At 42.2% G+C, this 20304-nt stretch overlaps 2 protein-coding genes across 9 annotated transcripts in view; one reads left to right on the top strand and one right to left on the bottom strand.

Annotated features, from left to right (window-relative positions):
- The window catches only part of BACH2 (BTB domain and CNC homolog 2), a 190885-nt gene extending 185530 nt beyond the window's left edge, over positions 1-5355 (top strand). For all 8 annotated transcript variants that reach the window (XM_071548765.1, XM_071548767.1, XM_071548761.1 and 5 more), the window contains one exon: positions 2339-5355. In XM_071548765.1, coding sequence (XP_071404866.1) covers positions 2339-2818 — 480 coding nt within the window. In that variant the 3' untranslated portion in view covers positions 2819-5355. The remainder of the gene's footprint in view (positions 1-2338) is intronic.
- Positions 5356-11565: 6210 nt separating this feature from the next.
- Positions 11566-19823, bottom strand: GJA10 (gap junction protein alpha 10). Its single transcript, XM_071547852.1, has 2 exons — positions 18486-19823; positions 11566-11604 (listed from the first exon to the last, which is right to left on the bottom strand). The coding sequence occupies exons 1-2, from the start codon at positions 19821-19823 to the stop codon at positions 11566-11568; spliced, it is 1377 nt and encodes a 458-aa protein (XP_071403953.1).
- Positions 19824-20304: the final 481 nt, after the last annotated feature.

Raw genomic sequence — 20304 nt, 5'->3', positions numbered from 1 at the left:
TGATCACAAAAGGATAGAGTTTTTGATTGTTGCAGAAGTAAGGAGGAGAGTCAACAGAACTGCCACCTTGAACTTCCAGAATGCAGACTTTGGCCTGTTTAGGAGAGTCCCTTGGGAGGCAGTACTGAAGGGAAAAGAAGTCCAGGAAGCTTGCACATTCTTCAAGAAGGAAATCTTACAGGCTCAGGAGCAGGCTGTCCCCCCATGTCAAAAGACAAGCCACTGGGGAAGACCAGCCTGACTGAAAGAGTTTTGGCTGGGACTTGAGGAAAAAAATGACTGTTTATGACCTTATGAAGAAGGGGCAGCAACTCGAGAGGACTACAAGGATGTCATGAATTTATGCAGGGAGAAAATTAGAAGGGTAAAAACCCAACTAGAACTTATGCTGGTTACTGCTATAAAAGACAATAAAATATGTTTTTAGAAATTCACCATCAAAAAAAGGAAGGCCAAGGAGCCAAGGGACAGGGAGCAGAATGAACACACAACGCATGATCCCTGGAAATTCTTTTATCATCTTCTGTCCACTTACTGACCAGTAGCTTGCAGTATCCTAAACTACATAATGGTACTGTGGTTTAAGGGTTTTTCATTTGGCTACATCTTTTATGAAAGATCCCTTTTCCCCTGTCCTTACTTTCTGTAAATCACCCATCTTCTTGACACAGATGGTTTTGCAGCAGACAGTGAGTGAAGTGGTTGTATTCTCTCAGTTTGATAGGTAATTTTTTTTGCCTGCTTTCCTTCACTCATCTGTCTACCCACTCATATTTCCTTTTTTCCCTGCAAACTTGCAGCATATTCTCTTCCATAATTCATTATCTCAAGATGTACTTGAGCATCTGTTTATTTTTTTATTATTTTTATGCTTTCTTGATAGATATATCAATATTTTAGCAGTTGGTTCTTTTCATGTGCACTGCTCTCTTTTGCATTCACACAGCTGTATGCCTCCAGTGTGAGCTTTGGCCCCAAGACAATACTATTAGCTGTCAACAACCACCCATAGTAGGATTATCTGAGTTGTGGAGTTTTCACACCTCAGATGCCGAGGCATCTTGGGCTTAGCAGTGTTACTAGGTGAGATACATGGCTGCGCTGCTTTTAGGGCCAGCTCAGCTCTGGAAATAGCTCTGGTACTCTATAAAATCTCGTCTACTCTATCGAGCTACATGCCCACCTGCCTGAGACAGAAGGAGATGCAGCAGGACCATCCCAGTTAGTCTGCACTGAGTCAACACTGGTTTTTAGAGGTGTAACCCCAGGCTGGATCTGGCTCTGTGTCTAACCCCTGCCACATCTCCCGCTGGAGGACAGGGAGGGCAGCGCTTGCCCCACAGTGGGGGCTGGCTAGCAATGGGAAGTCTAAGCTGAAAATTACTCCCACCACAGCACATTGCATGGCACCCTGCACTGGCTAGGGCTGCAGGCCTTACCAGTGCTTTGTTGGATGTATTAAAAACTGGGCTCCTTTTCCCAGCTTTTAAATCCTACAAGGAAAAATGACTCCACCAGACTCTCTCAGTCTTCCTCCTCACCAGTATTGTTCTGCTTTTGACTTGGTCCCCTCCTAGAGCAGCCTGCTGAGACAGTGAAACTGAAAACACTCAAGCTGAATGTAGGTGGGGGGGGGCACATTTGGGAACACACACAGGAGGCAAAGCCTGAGGAGAGCAAAGGAGAAATGATATTGAGCCTGTTGTGTATCTGAGTTTTAAGAAGTCTAGCAACCTTCAGGTTTTTCATTTATGTCTTCATAAAAGTATCTTCATTAGATCAAGCCCAAACCATTAAGCACTGGGACATAAGAAAATGAGTCATGGTACAGGCCACAGAGCACACTCAGATCCTCTCTTCTGAATAATACCTCTCTCTTCCAGTGGTAATGGGGGTTCAGCTGGTGCTCAGGCCAGAGCAGGTGCACTCAGTCTGAGCGACCTACCCGACAATTAGAGGGTAAACAGAACATCTGCAGCGTATTCTCACTTCAGAAACTAATCCCTGTTTTCTTGCTGTTTCAATGGAAAATGTCTTTTCTCCATCAAAATGTTTCATTTGGGATTCTTTTGTACCATCTGTCATGCAGCCTTAGTCTATAAAGGGAGCTAAAAGTCCCTTAAGAATAACTTGTGATTCTGTCCTCTTCCAGCTCAAACAGTTTTGTCCAGATATTTCCCAAACTGTAGTCCACATGGACCTCATGGTCATCAAATACCTGATGTCTTCGTGACTCTTTCTCTGGCCATATAAAAATAACTGTGACTCATTGGTGGGTGCTGCTGCATATGTGCCTGCAGTGAGCCCTCAGCCTAAAGATGCCTTCCTTCTTTTTCAGGTGTGCGAGAAAGAGAAGTTGCTCTCAGAAAGGAACCAATTGAAAGCAAGCATGGGAGAATTGTTGGACAACTTCTCCTGTCTTTCCCAAGAAGTGTGTAGAGACATGCAGAGCCCAGAACAGATCCAAGCTCTCCACCGATACTGCCCCGTTCTCAGACCCATGGATCTACAGCCAGTCACCACCATCAGCCCCGCCCCAGCTGGTGTGGAGCAGAGCCTGGTGACCTCCCAGTGCATCGGGGAAAACATGCAGTGCTGCTCAGAGCAAGGCTCAGTGCAACTGGGAGCACCCTGGCTGCCCAACAACATCTCAGAAAATTGTTCAGCTGGTGGGGGGTTGGATGGAGCCGACACAGGTACTTACCCTGAGAGAGAGCTTCCACCAGAGCAGAGCAGCCAAACGGTCACGGTAGACTTCTGTCAGGAAATGACTGATAAATGTACAACAGACGAACAACCTAGGAAAGATTACACCTAGTGACTTGTAACCTTAACATTACACCTGGTCAGGTGTTCTTCTGTCAGCCAGTGGCAGTGTTCATTTGTTGTCTAGAAGAACGTATTTGGTGCACACTACAGTGGTCTTAGCAGCAATACTGTTTTTAAGTATTCCCTCCTCTCTACAAGCAGGAGTTCTCTTCACAATGGTGCTATCCCTTGCTCAGGCAGGGAACGAAGCAGTGGCAACACTGTCTGTTTTTGTATGTTGATTTCAATCTTAACAGGGATGGACATAACACCTCTGAGGACCCAACCGCAGCTTTTTTCTCAGTGGCCCATGTCACAAAACCCTAACTCAGGAATTTCCTCTGAATGTTCAATTTTTCATTGAAGACAGCTTCTTTACACATCAAAGTTTTATAGCTAAACTGTACATATTATATATAATATATATAAAATATATATATCCATATGCAAGAGTCCCTGCATGCCTCAATTTTTCTCATCCTACAAACTGGAAGCTTTCATTTCTATTGTATAAACAAGTTCCAACATTCCTTTTTGTCTTTGATGCTAGAACTAGTTTGGTAACTTGTTACATGATAATTTTTTTCTCAGTTCGCAGTTCAGCAATATCATTCAATTTGTACTTATTTATAAAATTTAAATGTTGGAAACTTATTTGAGATTTTATTATAGACAGGTTTTTTTGGCACAGTCATTTTGTGCCACTTGAGCAATGTGGAGTTATTTTATTTTCTTGCAGATACTGTACAGTAATGGTCAACTTTGCCACTTGCACTGAGTTTCTGGTCAAACCTCTTTTCATAAATGAAGTCATGACTTCAGTATAACTTGAGTACATGGTTTTCTTTGCTTTATTACTTAAAGGAAATTGAAAATTTTTAGCTTATAGACAAACACTCAGGAGCTCATTATGTAATAAAAACGGTCTTGCCAAATACTGAATTCACTATACAATTTGTAAAGAGAATCTGCTTGAATTATTTTTATATTTAGACTTCTTTCTGTTTCACAAACCAAGTTTAAGTGCTGTTAATGATGCTTTTGGAGTCTTGTAGGGGAGAGTATACTTCACTTTTTAGAGAAAAGTGTATTTGACAACTGGATCAGTTCATCATACGTACCACGAAGTAAAGCGAATGGAAATCACATCAATACACTTGGGGGCTTTTTCTCCAGCCCCACTCTGCATCCTTTACTCATGGAAGCAACTGCTGCTCTGGCTAGTCCCCAGAGCTGACCTCAGCTGTCCTCAGATGTTACCCATTTTCCCTACCAGACCCAAATTGCAGAGGTGGGTCTGGTGAAGTCAGTGATCCTGTCCAGGTAGGCAAAGTTGCAGGATCAGACCCCTAGTTGTTGACTTTGGTTTCTTTACAGAAATCCAGCTAGCACTGTATCCTCTGAGAGCAAAACCTACATTTGCCAACACCCAATTTGGTCGCTTACCCATCAAATTCTTGTGTTCCAGGATCCTCTCATCCTGCAGCATTGCCCTCAGCACAAACTGCAGCTATAAAAGAGCACTGTCTTAAGAGACTACTCAGTGAATTGGCTTAGTTGTAACTGTATTGGATTTGTATCTTAAGCAATGTTGACTCATGTTATGACTATGTGAGACAGTAGCTTTTCACACATAACATCTGTATGTACAGTGTAGACAGAAAAACAACCTCCTAATGCTTTTTTAATTATTATTACTATTATTCTAAGTGTACTGAGTTTTTATTTTGTGGTTCTTTGCCCTACGTGTGCCAGGTTGCGTGGCTTTGTCAATGACGAGTGTCATGTGCTTTACTGGCTGATATTGTTTGTTCTCGCTGAAAAAAATTACCAGCTGTTCACACCTGTTAAAAAAAAAAGTGTGGAGAAGCAGCTTCTCAGAAGCACTAAGTGATAATGTGGTCTTCTGTGCTAACGTTTACACTAGAGGTGTGCGTTGGTGGTTTTTTGAGGCACTCAGTAGATCAGCATCTTGAACCCTGGAGAAGGAATCAGCTCCCTCTCTCCACTTCTTCCATCTTCAGATTGTGCTCATGGACCGTCGCCCACTCGCCACAAAGTCTTGCTTTTATCCTCTTCATCCAAACTATTGCAGCCAAGCTACTGAGGAGGAAATGCATATAGCATGTGCCATGTTTGTTGAAAATACTTTTTTCCCCGCATGTACAAATTAAAACTAGTATATAATGTAGGAAAATATTTATGTTTAAGTATTAATCATTACTGTACAAAATCCTTACCTTTAAATGTTCAAAAATATACAAATGCCATAAACTCCTAGTTCACACAGTTGAAAAAAGGGGAGGAGTTGTCCTTTTCTTTTTAAAAGAGCTTAACCTAAAAAAACCTGAACTCCCCCCAGCCATCTTTTGTAGGTAACTGACTGAAAAGCTCTTTGGTGGGGAGACAGGATTTGATTTTCCTTTTAATTCGTTGACGTTGCAAAGCAGTTCTGTGCTTCGCAGAGAAGTTTTGTTTCTATGAGACCATGGTGAAAGCTAGAATTTAAAACTAAATGTGAATCACATTATAGAGTCATAGCTACCTGGGGGGGGTTGGGGGTGGGCGGGAGGGAAGGGTCAACTGACACAGTATTTTAAAGATGTTTTTCTGTTGCCTTTTTTTATTTTTAAGTGACCTCCTATATATATGAATAGATAGAACGTTTTATGAGCATAAAACCAAGTTTTAACTTGCTTCCTGACATGAAGATTTACTCTACTAACAACTCATGTGCAACTGGTACTCTTGACCTCATTCCAATGGTTTAAAAAACCCACCCACACAACCCATTGCGCTGCAGCTCTTAGGTTTGACCTGGCCTCCTACTGGTGCTGGGTCTCTTCATTTCCTCTACCTTGGGAACTGATATTTAAAACCACTGCTCAAATAAGTGTCTCTTCCTCAACCTTTCTCTTGTCTATCTTTCCCTCCCCTGCAAGCTTTTCTGGATGTTTGATTTCATTCTTTCCCATTAGAAGTGGCTGATTTTGTGTCATTGCTTTCTATATTTACATGTATCATGGTTATTCAGTGGGGTTTTTTTGGTGGTGGTTGTTGTTTTTTGTTTCTATTTTGTTTTGAGCTTTTTTGCTATTTCAAACCATGTGGCTTTCAAAGCAGTTACTGGGCTAATGTTAAAGGAAGATATTGGGAGAATTAGTTTCAGACCTGGACAACAGTTTACATATACAACTGTTCTTGTCTCATGAGGTCAAACCAACTGACCACAAAATATCATTGGAAAGAGGGAAAAAAACCCTGGCTGCCGTATTTATGAATTTTAAGAGTTTGGCCAGCAGTCACTGTGATCTTAAGTAAGGATCTCTTTGCATTTGTCCGAGAGGATACCTGCAGCATCTGTCCTGTTGGATGTTGCTTGGGAATGGCATGGTGAGACCCCATCTCCTGCTGAGCACTGCACCGCTCTCAGGGCATGCGAGTCCTTGAAGCTCTGTCCAGTCTGTATCTAGTCCTCCTTTTCCTTTCCCATTGCTATACTTGTATTGCCAGGGAACCTCATTTCATTTAGGCTTGTTATGCTTTGTCAGGTGAGTACTACACTATATAATGTTTGTTTCTCTGCGTTCTCTGGGGGTGCCTTGAACACAATTAAAGCTCATTGCAAGCTGATTCTGGAACAAAAAGGTAGTGAAAAGATAAAAAAATTTTAAAAAGAGAGGGAAAACAAAACAGAAAACAAGCGAAACAAAAGCAAAAATGTTGGCTGTGTTATCAGGAGATCCCAGTATTTATATCACAGACTTCCTAAAGTGATGACTCAGGCGTCAGAGTTTGATGCTGCAGTATAAAACTATTATTTTATATATTGTACAAGTAATTTATTAAATGTCTTTCTAAGGGTATATGCTGCTTTTAAGATGCACTATATTTTTGGATCTAATCCTTGTATTATTTTTTTCCCAAGGAAGTAAAATGTGCTGCAAAGGCAAGCCACAGTGATTAGTATGCTAACTGCTATTTCTCTTTAAAAAGGAGAGTGGGAACTAAATACATAACTCTGCTAAGTGGATTAACTCCTGCCAGAGAAATGATTAATGCTGATAGTGTGGTCGTTGATCTGGAGTGCAAAACCTCGTCAAGTCTGTATTCTAAAGAGTGCTTAAATAGAAGTTAAAATGCCTAGATATATAGTTATTTTTTTTATATATGACTTAATGACTCCCTAGTAAATAATGCAGATCTGCATGTGGGATTCACTATAAGCCTGTAATAAAATGAAAACAGATCCACTGGGAGAAAGCATGGTGAAGCATTGCAATTCCAGAATCAACACCGCATCCTCATTTGTGTCTTGTAATCCACTACTGTGGCGTTGAAGAGAGAGCAAAGGGTGCATTTGCAGAATAGAATACCTGTAGTGAATTTTGCAGTGAGACAAAGTGATCATTTGCCAGGTTTCCACAGACTCACATTTTGCTCCAGTTCACATCCTCCACCATTGCATCAAGGAGTGCTGCTTCAACCTTTTTTTTCCGATCTGAGATGTGTTTGAAGGTGTCTCTGGGTGAATGTTGTAGCCCATGGCTACAGCATTTTGTAAGTCTCTATTTTAGTGCTGCCGAGAGAAGGTTTAGCTCAGTACGAGCATCAACTTTGCATAAGGAGGACTTTGCTAAGTATGGAGCAGTTTTATTTTTATCAGAAGTGAGGTAAAGCTAAAACTATTAACATAAAGAACTTCTGCTCTCTTTCCTGTTAGAAATTTTCTCAACAGATTTTGACTTAGTTTCAGTTTTGTCTCTGCCAACACAGTCCAAGTTAATTTTGCATCCATATATAAAATATGTGTATGTATGTATGTGCATACATCTATAATTCTAGTCAGTGTGTGTTTGTGTATTTTCCTGTTTATAATACATACATGTATATTTATAATACTCCCTGGAGTATTCCATAACTCAGGCATCAGGTCTGATGCTGCAGAATACAATATATGTGTATATACATATGTTCAAATACTGTGTGTATATTTAAAAGATCTATTGTTGGTGGTTTGTAGAACAATTCTTCCCTTTACTCTCAAAATTTTAATGGCATTACTTGCAAAGACTAAGTGTACAGTATTTTCCTACACTCCACCAAGATAGGTATTATTTATAGCAAAGTCAAATACTGATATGCATTTTAAGGTATTACTCAGATAATGTTGCCATTTTTGCAAAGAAAATTGTTTTTTGGCAGGAAGGAATGCTAAAAATGTGTTTTTATAAGGTCATTAACCCATCAAATAACTGCCAAAAAGCCAGTTAGTTGACTCCTGTTCTTGTACGAACTTTAGTGACTGTGGGCAGAGCCCTTTCTGTAGGTGAAAGTCACTGTGTGGTTCATGCAGTGCCACTGTTGTCCCTTTTGGCTAATTAAGGGCATGCAAAAAGAAACTAGCATCCCAAAATAGAAATGGCAACTGGCAGTGTTTGATTTCATTGATTGCTTAGAAGCAGCGATGTCCCAGGCTATGAACCCAAACGACCCCCCCCATTTTGGAGGGATCCAAGCAGAGGCTGCATTCACTAGATGGACTCATCCCTGCAGGTGGAGGAGCCCACACACTCTGGGATGTGGGCAGAGGAGGGAGCAGCTACCCCATGCTGGGGGTTGTGGCTGGCATCCCCCACCCAGGCTGATGTTACCCTGCATTTGTGATGTACCCAAGAGAAACCTGCATGGTTTCAGTCCTGCTCTCGCTACTGTGTTTGCTCTGCCTGAAGCTCTCTGGATCCCTTAAACCAGCAGGAATGATACTAAACACTTTGGTGATATTCGATGCATGGTTGTTTACTCATAGTTCCAAGCATCACCTTTGATTTCAAGGGTGGGGATGCCCTAAAAGTTTGTTCCAGAACCAGTTGGTTACAAGTGCACCTCTTATATATGCCTTACAAACTTCAGAGGCCATATTCAAAACAGGGTTTTATCAGTGTATGCAAGGGGGTGCAACCCCTCTTCTCTTCCTCCCCAGGTCAAACAGTATGGACAGTTTTCACACATATCTACCTGTATAACCCTCTGTACCTCTCATAACTGGTCAATGACTGTAACAGGTTACATCAGGTGTTTTTTCTACATACTTTTTACACAAATTCTATGCGATTAATGTAACTTAATTCAATGCATCATTTTATTGTACTAGTTCTTAAGCTTGTCTTTATTTTTTTTCTAGGTGACTGTGGTTTATTGTGATTTTTATTGTATAAATAAATGAGGTGGCTGTTGATGCTTACTCTCTGTTACTAAGAATTTTTACCTTTTTGGAAGAAAGCATTGCTATGAACTAATGAATTTTAAATGTCATTTACTCATTGTAAATACAGTATTGTGCAAAAAAAAAATTAAAAAAACCCACCCAACCCTTTTCATTCATTTGAATTGCTAGTGTTAACTGAATTTTGTCTAGACACCATTTCTGTTGATGAAATAAAGACATATCATTAAGTATTGTAAATCAACTCATCTTGACTCAAATTCATCTTGCAGGGCTTGGTTAACACCTGGGTTGTAGGTGAGACTCAGGAGGGTAGGTTGGATGTAGTTGTTACTGCCTGATCGATCTCTGGGCTGATAAGAAGACCTCCACTCGCATGGTCCCTTTGCTAATTCACTGCTAGTCTTTGATCCAAGGATCCAGTTACCTTTGATCTGCAGGAACAGCCCAGGGTGTTTCATTGCAAAGATGAAATAAGTTGTTTTGGAAGATCAAATAAGCTGTATCTATACCCATTCCCTTGGTGCATGATTTAAGGCAATTCTGTTAATTCTTTGTTTTGGTCTTCTAAAGCACCAGTGTAGGTAAGGCCAGAGGCTGGGACTTGTTTCCCTTTTAAGGAAAACCTGAGAGAAACTGAGAGAGGTTTCTGTAGAAACAAAGTATAGCTGAAAAATCTCAGTAGTGTCCCAATGTGCCCTGGACCATTAGCATCACTTGTAATGCAGGAAATCCAGAAAGGAAAGAAGAAATTGTAACAGCCTTGGATGCTATTACCACAAGCAGGGCGAGGGATCTAGCGGAGGATGTTGGCTCTCTGGGACTCCCAACACATAGCAACCACCTCTGCCTTTTTACTGGATGCAAGCTGAGAGCCTGCTAAATAGCTTTCAGGAGGACACCCAGCAAGGGGGAGAATGGCATGACCAGTTGCCTTACCCAGGTCACAAACTTGCTGGGCTGATGCACTGTGGAGTGGGGAGGAGGGCAAGCTGCTAGAGGGAGGTCCCAAGGCATTTTTATCACCAGAAAGAAAACCTTAGGTAGCATTCCTCTAGGCCACCAACCCTAGGTGATACAACTGCATTCTCCTCCATCTGCAGCAATGAAAGTTGCCTGTGATTTTTCAGTCCTAAAATTTTCATGAAAGAAAATCAAATGTTACTTTACAGAGTTACTCAGTTTTCTGAATCTTCCTGTTGAGCATATATGAAGAAAGCTTCCCACCCCCTCAAATCTGTCAGAAAATGTTGTATCCACCATATTTAGACAGCCTGACAGTAGAGAATGTACTTCAGCAAAGCTGTTTCTCCATCCCTGATCAGTTGTTGCTGGCACTTAATAGCCACCATCTCAAGTATTTCTTTTTTAATATATTTTTTCTCCCTGAAAATAGTGAACTAATGCACAGGCAAGTTGTCAGTGAGCTTCAAGTAAGGTAGAATATGAATGTAAATCATGTGTACTAGAAAAAAAAAAACAACAACACTGCAATCTTTATACTTGACTTATTTTCCTGCTGTACTTTCTGCTAGCCTTGCCTTAGAGTTGTCAAGTCATAAGGAATTTTTATGCTTTGGAAAAGCTGCATGGCAAACGAGTTTGTTCCAAGTATCGCTCGCTGCTGAGGTGATAGCAAATGTGAGCTGTGATAAGCCTGACAAATAAAAGCAGCCCAAAGCATGTGGCCAGAAACAGGATGAGGGAAAGTCAGAAAATGGTGCTTTATTTTCAGGTACACAAGTGGAAGGGCTGCTTTCTTGGGCTGCTTACTTGGAGCATATAACCTAGAAAGCCAGCCCTCCAGAGCCAGGCTATCCTACCAAACTGAAAATGAGCTCTTTTTGGCTTTGATTGTCTTTTGGCTCTTCTGTATGAATTAATGATACGGTGAAGCAAAAAAGATTTTCGTGACCTTGATGTAATATATTGCAGATCTTCTTGAAGAGCAAACTGAAAAGTAGATGTTTTGCACTTAAAGTAAATTGCCTGCTGTTAGTTTCAATTTTGAAGCCAAAATGTTTAACTATGAGAAGGCTACCTGGAAAGTCTCTATCAGAGCTTGAGGATTTCATTAGCACAGGAAGACAAGCAGCAGATATTCTTCAGCTGGTTTTTCCCCTCTCTAATTCTCTGGCCTTTCAGATTCCATGAGTGTTTCCTCCATTTTTTTATTCACCAGCTGCTGAAATCTGGGGAGATAGAGGCCAGTAGCCCTCCACAGGTTACTTTCAAATCAAACTAATTCTTTCTTGAAGGTGCCTTGGGTTTTAAACTGCCTTGAAGGTCTGTGGATCAGTCCGGTTTCTGATACAAACACTACTAACATTAGCATCATCAATAAGAGTATAGTATGATTTGGATTGGTGTAAAGTGGAATGATAAACTGTTTGCTTTTTTAAACTGTGTTATAAATTTGGCATTATAGCAGCAGGTAAGAAGAACATAGCAACAGAAAATCTGCTTTTATCTCTCTGCTGAAGGCAGTTTGTGCTCAATCCCTTAGTTTATTTCTTCTCCTTAGAATGTCATTACTTTTTCATGATAGATGATAGTTCTAGGAGCATGCTCTGAAAGATAACAAGAGAAAGAAAGCAGAAGCTGAATTCACTTAAAGGAGAAAAAGAAATGTTATCACAGTAATTAACCACAACACATACATAGTTAAGGGAATCTGGTGTTCAGCTGCCAACATACTTACCTTGTAGGGCTTTCTTCAGTAATGGCTTTAAACTGAAAGAAAGTAGGTTTAGATTAGATATTAGGAAGTAATGCGTTACTGTGAGGGTGGTGAGCCACTGGAACAGGTTGTCCAGAGGAGTTGTGGGCACCCTATCCCTGGGTGTTCAAGGCCAGACTGGACAGGGTCTTGAGCAAATGGAAGGTGTCCCTGCCCATGATAGGGTGGGGACTGCAACTTCAAGTTGCAATAAACTTCAAGTTCCCTTCCAACACAGACCATTCTGATTCTATGATTGTGTGTTTTAGTAATTTGTTTGAAATTAGTGGACTTGTCCTAGAGCCCTTGCTTTACCTATTAAGGGGTTTTGTATATTTTTGAATGCTTTAAAACCATACAGAGATGAACTCAATTAGCAAGTTCCACTTTCTAAAATCTGACTTATTTGTTTATTACTGCACAAATCCTCGGAGGAGTTCAATAGTTGAACTCTTAGTTCAGCTGCTGCTGATCCACAAAGTTTATCTGTGTTTCTGCAACGGGTAAGTGGTTACCTTCAGGTGACTAAGTGGCTTTAGCATGATAAGCAGTACACATACTGTCATCACCACAAGCTTCTTCTGTGGGCAGAATAAAATACAAGTACTGTGGGATTTATTGACTTCTTTTTAAAGAGGTGCTTATTTTGAAAAACTGTACAAAACCAGCAGTAGTTACCAGCAAGTCTAAATGTGAATACCTTTAAGGATTCTCAAAAATCCTAGAGGAACATAGGATTTATCCCACCTGTAAATTTTCCCAATGGAGCTCAGCTGTATAAATAACTTCTCTGTGGTTATCAGGTTTGTTATTTCAATGTACATTCACTCTTATGAGGCTGTTCCCAGCCCCAGGAACAAGAGCTGGTGAGCAGCTGGTTAAATGAGTGGATATTTATTCAAGTATGGTTGAAAGGGTGAGTAAACATGCCCTGTTCTGAAGAAGATGGAAAGCATTCAGGCAGAATAGCAGCTCTCTCTTTCCTATCCTGTTCACTATGAAGTGTTTTCCCAGTGGGTAAGAGGCTAAAAGCTGAATGGAGAACTGAGAAGCAGAAAAGAAGGAATTGAACAACACAGAGGAATAAAAAAGCAATGCAATGAGGGAAACCGAACCTAGTGAATTGTAAAATTTCGCCAACACTGGCAGAGCCAGGATTTCAGCCCCAGAGAGTTTGTTTCCTCCAGGCAAATAAAATCAGCAGCCCTATCTCAGACCAGTTCTTCAAGCTGAGAGTATCAGTGTGTTATCCCTTGCTTGATTATCAGCGTTATTCCTCTCATTGACCGCCAAAAGGGGCCCTTGCTTTTAGAGATGCATTTCTTACTTTGTAGCCAAAAATACAGATTGAAAGAAATGACACTCTTGAAAACACAGATCTTTCTGGAGAAGCAGATGAGGAACATGCAGCACTTCTTGAAAAACAAAAATCTGGCATGCCTAAAATGCCTATTTCTTTCTGAAGGTCTCGATCTAGTAATTTTGGTTGCTAAGAACATTGTACGTCTTCTGAAGACTTACAGTTTTATTTGGTGACTTAGGAATTTATCATGGCTTCATGAAGAAACAGAACCATTAGATAATGTCAAGTCCCCCCATCTTCTTGGTATCCTTGGGTACTTTAGCAAGAGGACTAGCCCAGTAGTTCTCTTAATACAGGTTTAGGCATGGGTTGCAATTGTGAGTTAATTCCAAGTCGTCCAAAAGGTGATGCTCTTGTGAAAAGAGCTGGCAATCTAACATAAATACTCACAATCCCAGTTAACCAAATTAAAACTCACAGGTGTTAGAGCACACCATAGAGTTCTTTAGAAAACTGTCATATAGAGATCAAAAAGAACTGATACTGGACATGCTCAGGTACCATGCAACTGGAATCCTCTGCTTTAGAAAAGAAGGAAGAGACATAGCTAGCAAAAGATGTCAAATGCATCCAGCAAATGCAATACCAGAGAGCCTCCAGGTTTTGTAGAAATGTTTGCATTCAGTTGTTGAATTGGGATGACATTGTGACACTGAAGATACAATGTCAAGCTGTGGTCATGTTCAACTGAGCTTTCTGATGTTCTGCAGTCGTTCCTTGGTTTGCAGAGAATGGGTGAGGAAGAAGACTGCTTGATTCTGGCAAAGGGTGCCTTTGGAAGTAAAGGTCCCATCTTCTCTAATTGTTCAGCTGGAGTGGTCAGATCTGATTTCCTCTCCAGAGAGAAGAAAAGAGTTATTCAGTGTTCCCAATGGCTTCACATAGAGTTGCATGCAGGGGCTGTGAGATAATACCCCTTAGTGCAATGTTTCAAGGGCTAGGTGCTTTTATAGGCTGTAATTCCTGGCCCTGCCTATTTTCAAGAGAGCACAGTTTGTATCTGTACTAGTTACATGCTGACCTTTGACTGCATCAGTCTATTAATCTTACCAGGCTTAAAAATGTATCATCCACCAGTCAAGGTCACGACTGGCACAAATTATGAGGGGTTTTTCTCATACCATCATTCATGTGTAGAGTCTTACAACAGCAGCATTAATTCCTACACATCTTTGTGAATTCAGGTCCTAGCTGTCAGTTGTGGCTGTAGTTCTACTAAATTCTGTTCAGCTCTTTTCACTGACTTGTGTGTGAAAAGCTGCCATTTAAGGCCTGCTTGCCTAAGGGAGGCTGGCAGCCTAGGACCCCTCAGAAGGTGTCCTTTTGCTCCATGGCTGTATCTTCCCCTAAATAAAAGTAAAAATGTGGTGAGAGATGCAAACCTTAGGCCAGAATTATGTGTGTACCCACAATATCTTTCAGAAGATAAGATACCATTCTCTAAGATTAATCCTGTGAGTGAGCCTTGAAAATTATTAGGTTGGAGACAGTTATCAATTAACAAATTGTTTGCTGCCACTTCAAAGCATGCTGACTGTGGTCCTCAGTACCAAGGTTTTGGAGACTTGCAGATATCCTGTCCTAGCTGCACACATTTGCTGAATTCCCCCATCAATGCAGTGTTTTGTAACATTATTTAGCCTAGGTCCCCATCAAGTCGAGATTAGCTCGTCCATATGGTCAGTGATGCTCCTGTCCTTGTGTCTAGGTGGAGTGAAATCAGTTGGAAATGACCCTCATATCATGCAGTGACTCTCCACCTTTGCTTTGCTGTGTGCTTTTCCTGATGCAGTGAAGGTCCAGTTTTGGTGGCCTGTCTTCAGAATCTAATACATCTTAAGCTTGACCAACAGTGGCCTAACAAAAGATACCATTTCCCAAAGAATCAGAGTCTCATGAGAAGCCTTTAGCCCGATAAATTTTTCAGGTTTTGTGTCTCTCATTTTGATTTCCTGATCTAAATAGTGGATAACTTCTCATAATGCAATGAGCAAGAAATTGAATAGAGCATGAAAAGTGAGTGGTTTGGGTGCAAAACTAAACAGCTGGAGTGTAAATATTCTTCAGGGTTTTATGCCACAGGTGGATGTGAAATGATGAAATGCCCCTTCATCTCCATGAGGAAGTTTTAAATAGCCTTATTAATTTGCAGTGTGGCCAAACACGGTTAGTCTGTAAAAATCCTACCAATGGAAAGGGCATTTCTTCTTTCATGTATATAGAGCTGGTCTGGTTTGAACTGAAGTCTGAAAAAGGTGAGGAATCCTTATAAGCGAAACATATATTTTGTATTCAATATCCTACTACACTGCTTCATGAGGGTTTTCAGTGAAGGATTAAATGCATTCTTTCTCATGGGTCTTTTCTTCCAAGGAGGAAATCCTAAGAAGAATTTCCTGTCCTCTTTGACAGATGCAGTTTTGTACTTCTGAAAAAATCACATTATATGACCTGGCCAACTACTATCCATCACTTAGTCTTCATGGTTTGACCAAGAGGGTGCAGTACATTATGGGAGGTAAATTTTAAAACATTTAGTTGTCCCTAATAATAAGTATTTATCTGTTAGAGATTTGAGTTTGGTGTGGAAATGGCATTGATAACACTTCTCCAAAAAAGACCCCGTCACTGAGCAGTATTATCAATGTTATTTCCTCACCAAACTCGAATGTCTAACACTCTTTCCTGTCTTAGCACAGAGCACGGGTATGTATTTGACTGGAGGTTGCTAGAATGGTTGTTGAGGTGTAGAAAGTGATGTTTTCCATGCTGAGTTGCTATTCCTCTCTTGTTGAACCTAATATAAAGAATGCTACAGAAAAATTCGTGCCGAGTGGTACGGATGAAGGGAAAAACAAAACACTTGAACCACTATGGAACTAAGATGATAGTTTGGGAGAGTTATTAAAGAAAATTGGAGAACAATGTGAATTCTGCTTTGTTTTTGCTCCATGACACTACCCAGCTCAGATTAGTGAGATCCAGGTTAGCACAGACTGTATTTTGGCTGTTTAGAATATGTGCATATGGATTCATTGATATGCTAAAAAGTATCTGTCCTTTCTCTGCACTACTGGGGCAAGTCACTGTTAATTAGGGATGACGGTTATGTTTTTGTGTCCTTCATTTGGAATTCTTTAATTACAATTACTTTTAAGTACTTCTTTTTTAAAAGAGGATTGCTAGTTTTTAGGACTCCTATCACACAGGTAAGTCTAATCATTTTTCTTTTACTTAAACATTACTTCTCCTATGAAGACAGGCTGAGAGAGTTGAGGTGGTTCAGCCTGGAGAAGAGAAGGCTCAAGGGTGACCTAATTTTGGCCTTTCAGTAAGTAGAAGGAGGTCTACAATAGAGCTGGAGAGGGGCTTTTTGCAAGGGCCTGTACTGACAGAGGAAGGGGCTATGGCTTTAAACTGAAAGAGAGTAGCTTTAGGAGGAAGAGATTCTTTACTATGAGGGTGGTGAGGGACTGGAACAGGTTGTCCATAGAAGTTGTGGATGCCCCATCCCTGGAAGTGTTAAAGGCCACATTGTCACAGAATCACAGAATATTTTGCCTTGGAAGGGACTTACAGGGGTCATCAAGGGCTTTGAGGAAGATGGTCGAGCGGAAGGTGTCCCTGTCCATGGTAGGGTGGGGTTTAGAACTAAATGATCTTTAAGGTTCTTTCCAACCAAAATCATTTTATGATTCTATCATTAATACACAATGATTGTCTTCTGGAAGTCAAACTGAAACAAATCTAACCAATGCTGACTGCCTTTGGCGATCAAAATTAAATAGTTAATATAGGAATTGGGGAGTACAACTATTATAGGAATATTCAAGTTTTAGTGTCCAAGTTCAACATATTTATGATGCACCAGCATATTTGTGTATTGAAGTCAGTATTCATAAAACACTGTAGCAATGCAGAGTAAAGTGCATTTGCCAAAATCTTGACTCAGTTGTGTTTAGAAGTACATTTACTTTTAAATATCATGTGCTGTAAGCAGAAAACATCAGGTAGCATACCCACATGAGTCGCACTTTAAAATGCTAGTACCGGTCCTGTACATAATGATCCCCAAAGGCAGCAAGCCAGAAGAGTGCTACTTTCAAGAATAATGATATAGTTTTGCAAATTGATTATATTTCTCTGAAGATTTCCCCTGGAAGGTAGAGTCATTGTCATTACAAAGGAAAAACTGCCAAGCAACTTCTGTGAACTCTCAACAGGATGCTACTGAAATTCTGTAGTGATTGAATAACTTTCTGCCTTCACCTTTAAGAAAAACACACAGCAGCTTGACATATTATATTCTATGTCCTCACCCTATATTAGAGATATCAAAGTGGAAAGTGCTTAAGCTGCACCTAAGTGACAAGTTAACATGGCTTATGCTGACTGGCTTGTAACTGCATGAAAACTGGAACCTGCAAACAGTTTTTGGATAGGCAACGTGCAAGAGTGCCTTCTGTTTCTTGCCATGGAAGATTTGAAGTTGGTTGACTGTTTTGTTTTGTTTATTTAGTATATAGGAATAGATATGGGTTGTTTGGTTTGGTTTGGTTTTTTAGGAAGAGTAAGGGGGGGGAAATGGAATAGAATCTATCACTTTGAGCATTGTGTGAAGCAACTTTTTTTATTAGATGCCCTATAAAAAGGTACTTATGGGCTTGCTACTGAAAGTGTTTGTAAAGGAGCCTCTCTGCTCTCAGAGGACAAAACCTGTTATTTGAGGCAATCAGAATTCAAATCACTTTTATGAAAGCTTTGTCAATTCTTGTATGGAAGCACTATATTTTATAAACCCTGACTGTAAGCAAGCCTAGAGCATGTGGCCAAGGAAAAGAAACAGCTGCTGAAAAAGCAGTTCTATAGTCAGTCATTGGCTCTGTCATTGCAATTATTTAGTGGGGGTTTTATATGTAGATCTTTTGATTTATTCATTGGACAATTATTCGACTAGGTGGTCACCTCTGGGAGAAAGCCCATGAAGCTGAGAGAAGAGGGGTCATTAAACTCAATGGATTCAAGAGCTCTTTCTTACAGTGTCAAGCTGGTTGGAGCTGAAGAAGTTTTCCCTGGCACAGTCCTCGTCGAGTTGACTGGGATGATGGAATAAGTATAAAGAAGCTGAGATTCGGTGACTTAGAGCTCCTCGAGACTCAGGAATTCCCTGATGTTTCTGCTCTCACTGAAGGAGACCGAACGTTTGGGAGCTTGGCTTGGTCCGGGAGGCCGCGCGGCGCTGAGGCTGCGTTAGAAGTCCTGTCCGAGCCTTGCTGCCCCCCGGCTCGCCCCCTCCTTCCCCGGGCCGGGACAGGGTGCGGGGTCCCCCCGCCGCCCCCCTCCCGCGGGCTGTCCCGGACGCTACTTGCCATGGACACGCGGCGTCCCGCGCTGCCGGCGGGCTGCGGGCTGGGCGCGCCCTCCGAGCCGCGCTGCCCCTCCGAGCCGGACGCGGCCGCGGAACCGGGGCCGGACCCGCCGCGGGACGCGGTGCTGTCGCTGTCGCTGCCCGCGCGGCTCCCGCTGAGGACGCGGGAGAGGAAGCTGGACTTGCGGGTGCCCGGGCAGTGCCCGCTGTCGGGGGAGTCGCCGCGCTCCTCATCCACATCGCGGCAGGCGCTGACGCGGCTGTGCCTGCGGGGAGCCCGGCGGGCAGCCCCCGTCGTCGCCGCCGCCCCCGCCCCGACGCCCGGCGTGGCCGCCCGCGGCGCGTCCTCGCTGCTGGAGGAGCGCGGGCGGTGCTGTCCGTGGTGCCGGCGGCGCGGCGGGGGCGAGCCCCGGAGCTGCCCGCGGTGCTGCCGCTCCGCAGCTCCGGGCGCGGGGGGCGCGGGGGGTGGTGGCGGCAGCGGCGCGGGGGGCGCGGGGCGCGGAGGAGCCGCGTTGCTGGCCAGGCAGGGCGGCGGCACCACGGAGCTCTTCTTGGAGTTGTACAGGCTGGCATCCTCCTCCGAGGGGCCCGCCGGCCACTGCGGCTGCCCGCAGAGGCTCTTCTGGATCTTCTTGAGGCCCAGGTGGGCGATTTCTAGGATGTTGAGGAAGAGGGAGACTGCAGCAATGCTGTTCATGAAAACCATAAAGATGGTCTTCTCTGTGGGTCGGGACACAAAACAATCCACCGTGTTAGGGCATGGGGGCCGAGTGCATTTGTAAAGAGGGGACATGTGAAACCCATATAAAAGATACTGACCTATCATAAAGCCCACTTCGACCACCGACCGGGTCAGGATATGTAGGACATAGGTGCGCAGCAGGGACCCTCTCAGGGGTGCCTTGTTCACTTTCTTCTGTTCCTCCAACTTACGCAGTTCTCTCTCCACTCTCCTGTGTTCCTCGAGCATGGGCTCCAGGTCTTCCAGCTGAGCCCGCAGGTGGGCTTTCCTGTTCTGGCGCTCTTTCTCCAGTGCCCTTAACCTGTAGAGTGCATGGCCCATGTACACTAACGATGGTGAGGAGACAAATATGATCTGTAGTACCCAGTATCTGATCAAAGAGATGGGAAAGGCTCTGTCATAGCAGATGTTGTTGCAGCCAGGTTGCTCGGTGTTGCAGATGAACTCAGACTGCTCATCATCCCAGACATCTTCAGCAGCCACTCCCAGTACCAACATTCGGAATATGAACAGGATTGTCAGCCAGATTTTGCCAACTATGGTGGAGTGAATGTGCACTTCTTCAAGGATGCTGCCCAGCAAGTTCCAGTCCCCCATGGTCAGAAGTTCATTTCTGAAACAAACGAAAGAAAAAAGTTATTTTCATACGATGGTTTTCTTTTGGAAACAGCCCTTTTTAGTTTGTTTTCTTTAATTTTGTTTTAATAATGATCTTTCATACACATTCTTCTGATAGCAAGAGAACTCCTAGAAGTTCATAATTATTTTCTACTTACTGGGTCTTCAAATGAATTCTGACTTTATGATTACTGGTCAAAGATGCAAAGGTGAGTTTATTTTAAGATTAAAAGAGATTCATTTCAGTTGTAAACCACAGTGCTTCTTATTTCCCACAGTTTTGCTCTATTTTCTTCCCACTAGGAAAGAAGACAAATCCTTTGCCAACTAAAGTTTAGTTCTACACCCACTCCATTCCACACTGACTGTGGCTTTGCCACAGTTTAGGCATAATACATAATTTTCATGACTTTTACTTCTCCGATAAAGTTTTGAAAAGTATCCTTTAACTGTGACAAAA

Source organism: Pithys albifrons, chromosome 2, assembly GCF_047495875.1.
Source record: "Pithys albifrons albifrons isolate INPA30051 chromosome 2, PitAlb_v1, whole genome shotgun sequence".
NCBI lineage: Eukaryota > Metazoa > Chordata > Aves > Passeriformes > Thamnophilidae > Pithys > Pithys albifrons.
This window is presented reverse-complemented; position numbering and strand designations above follow the sequence as displayed.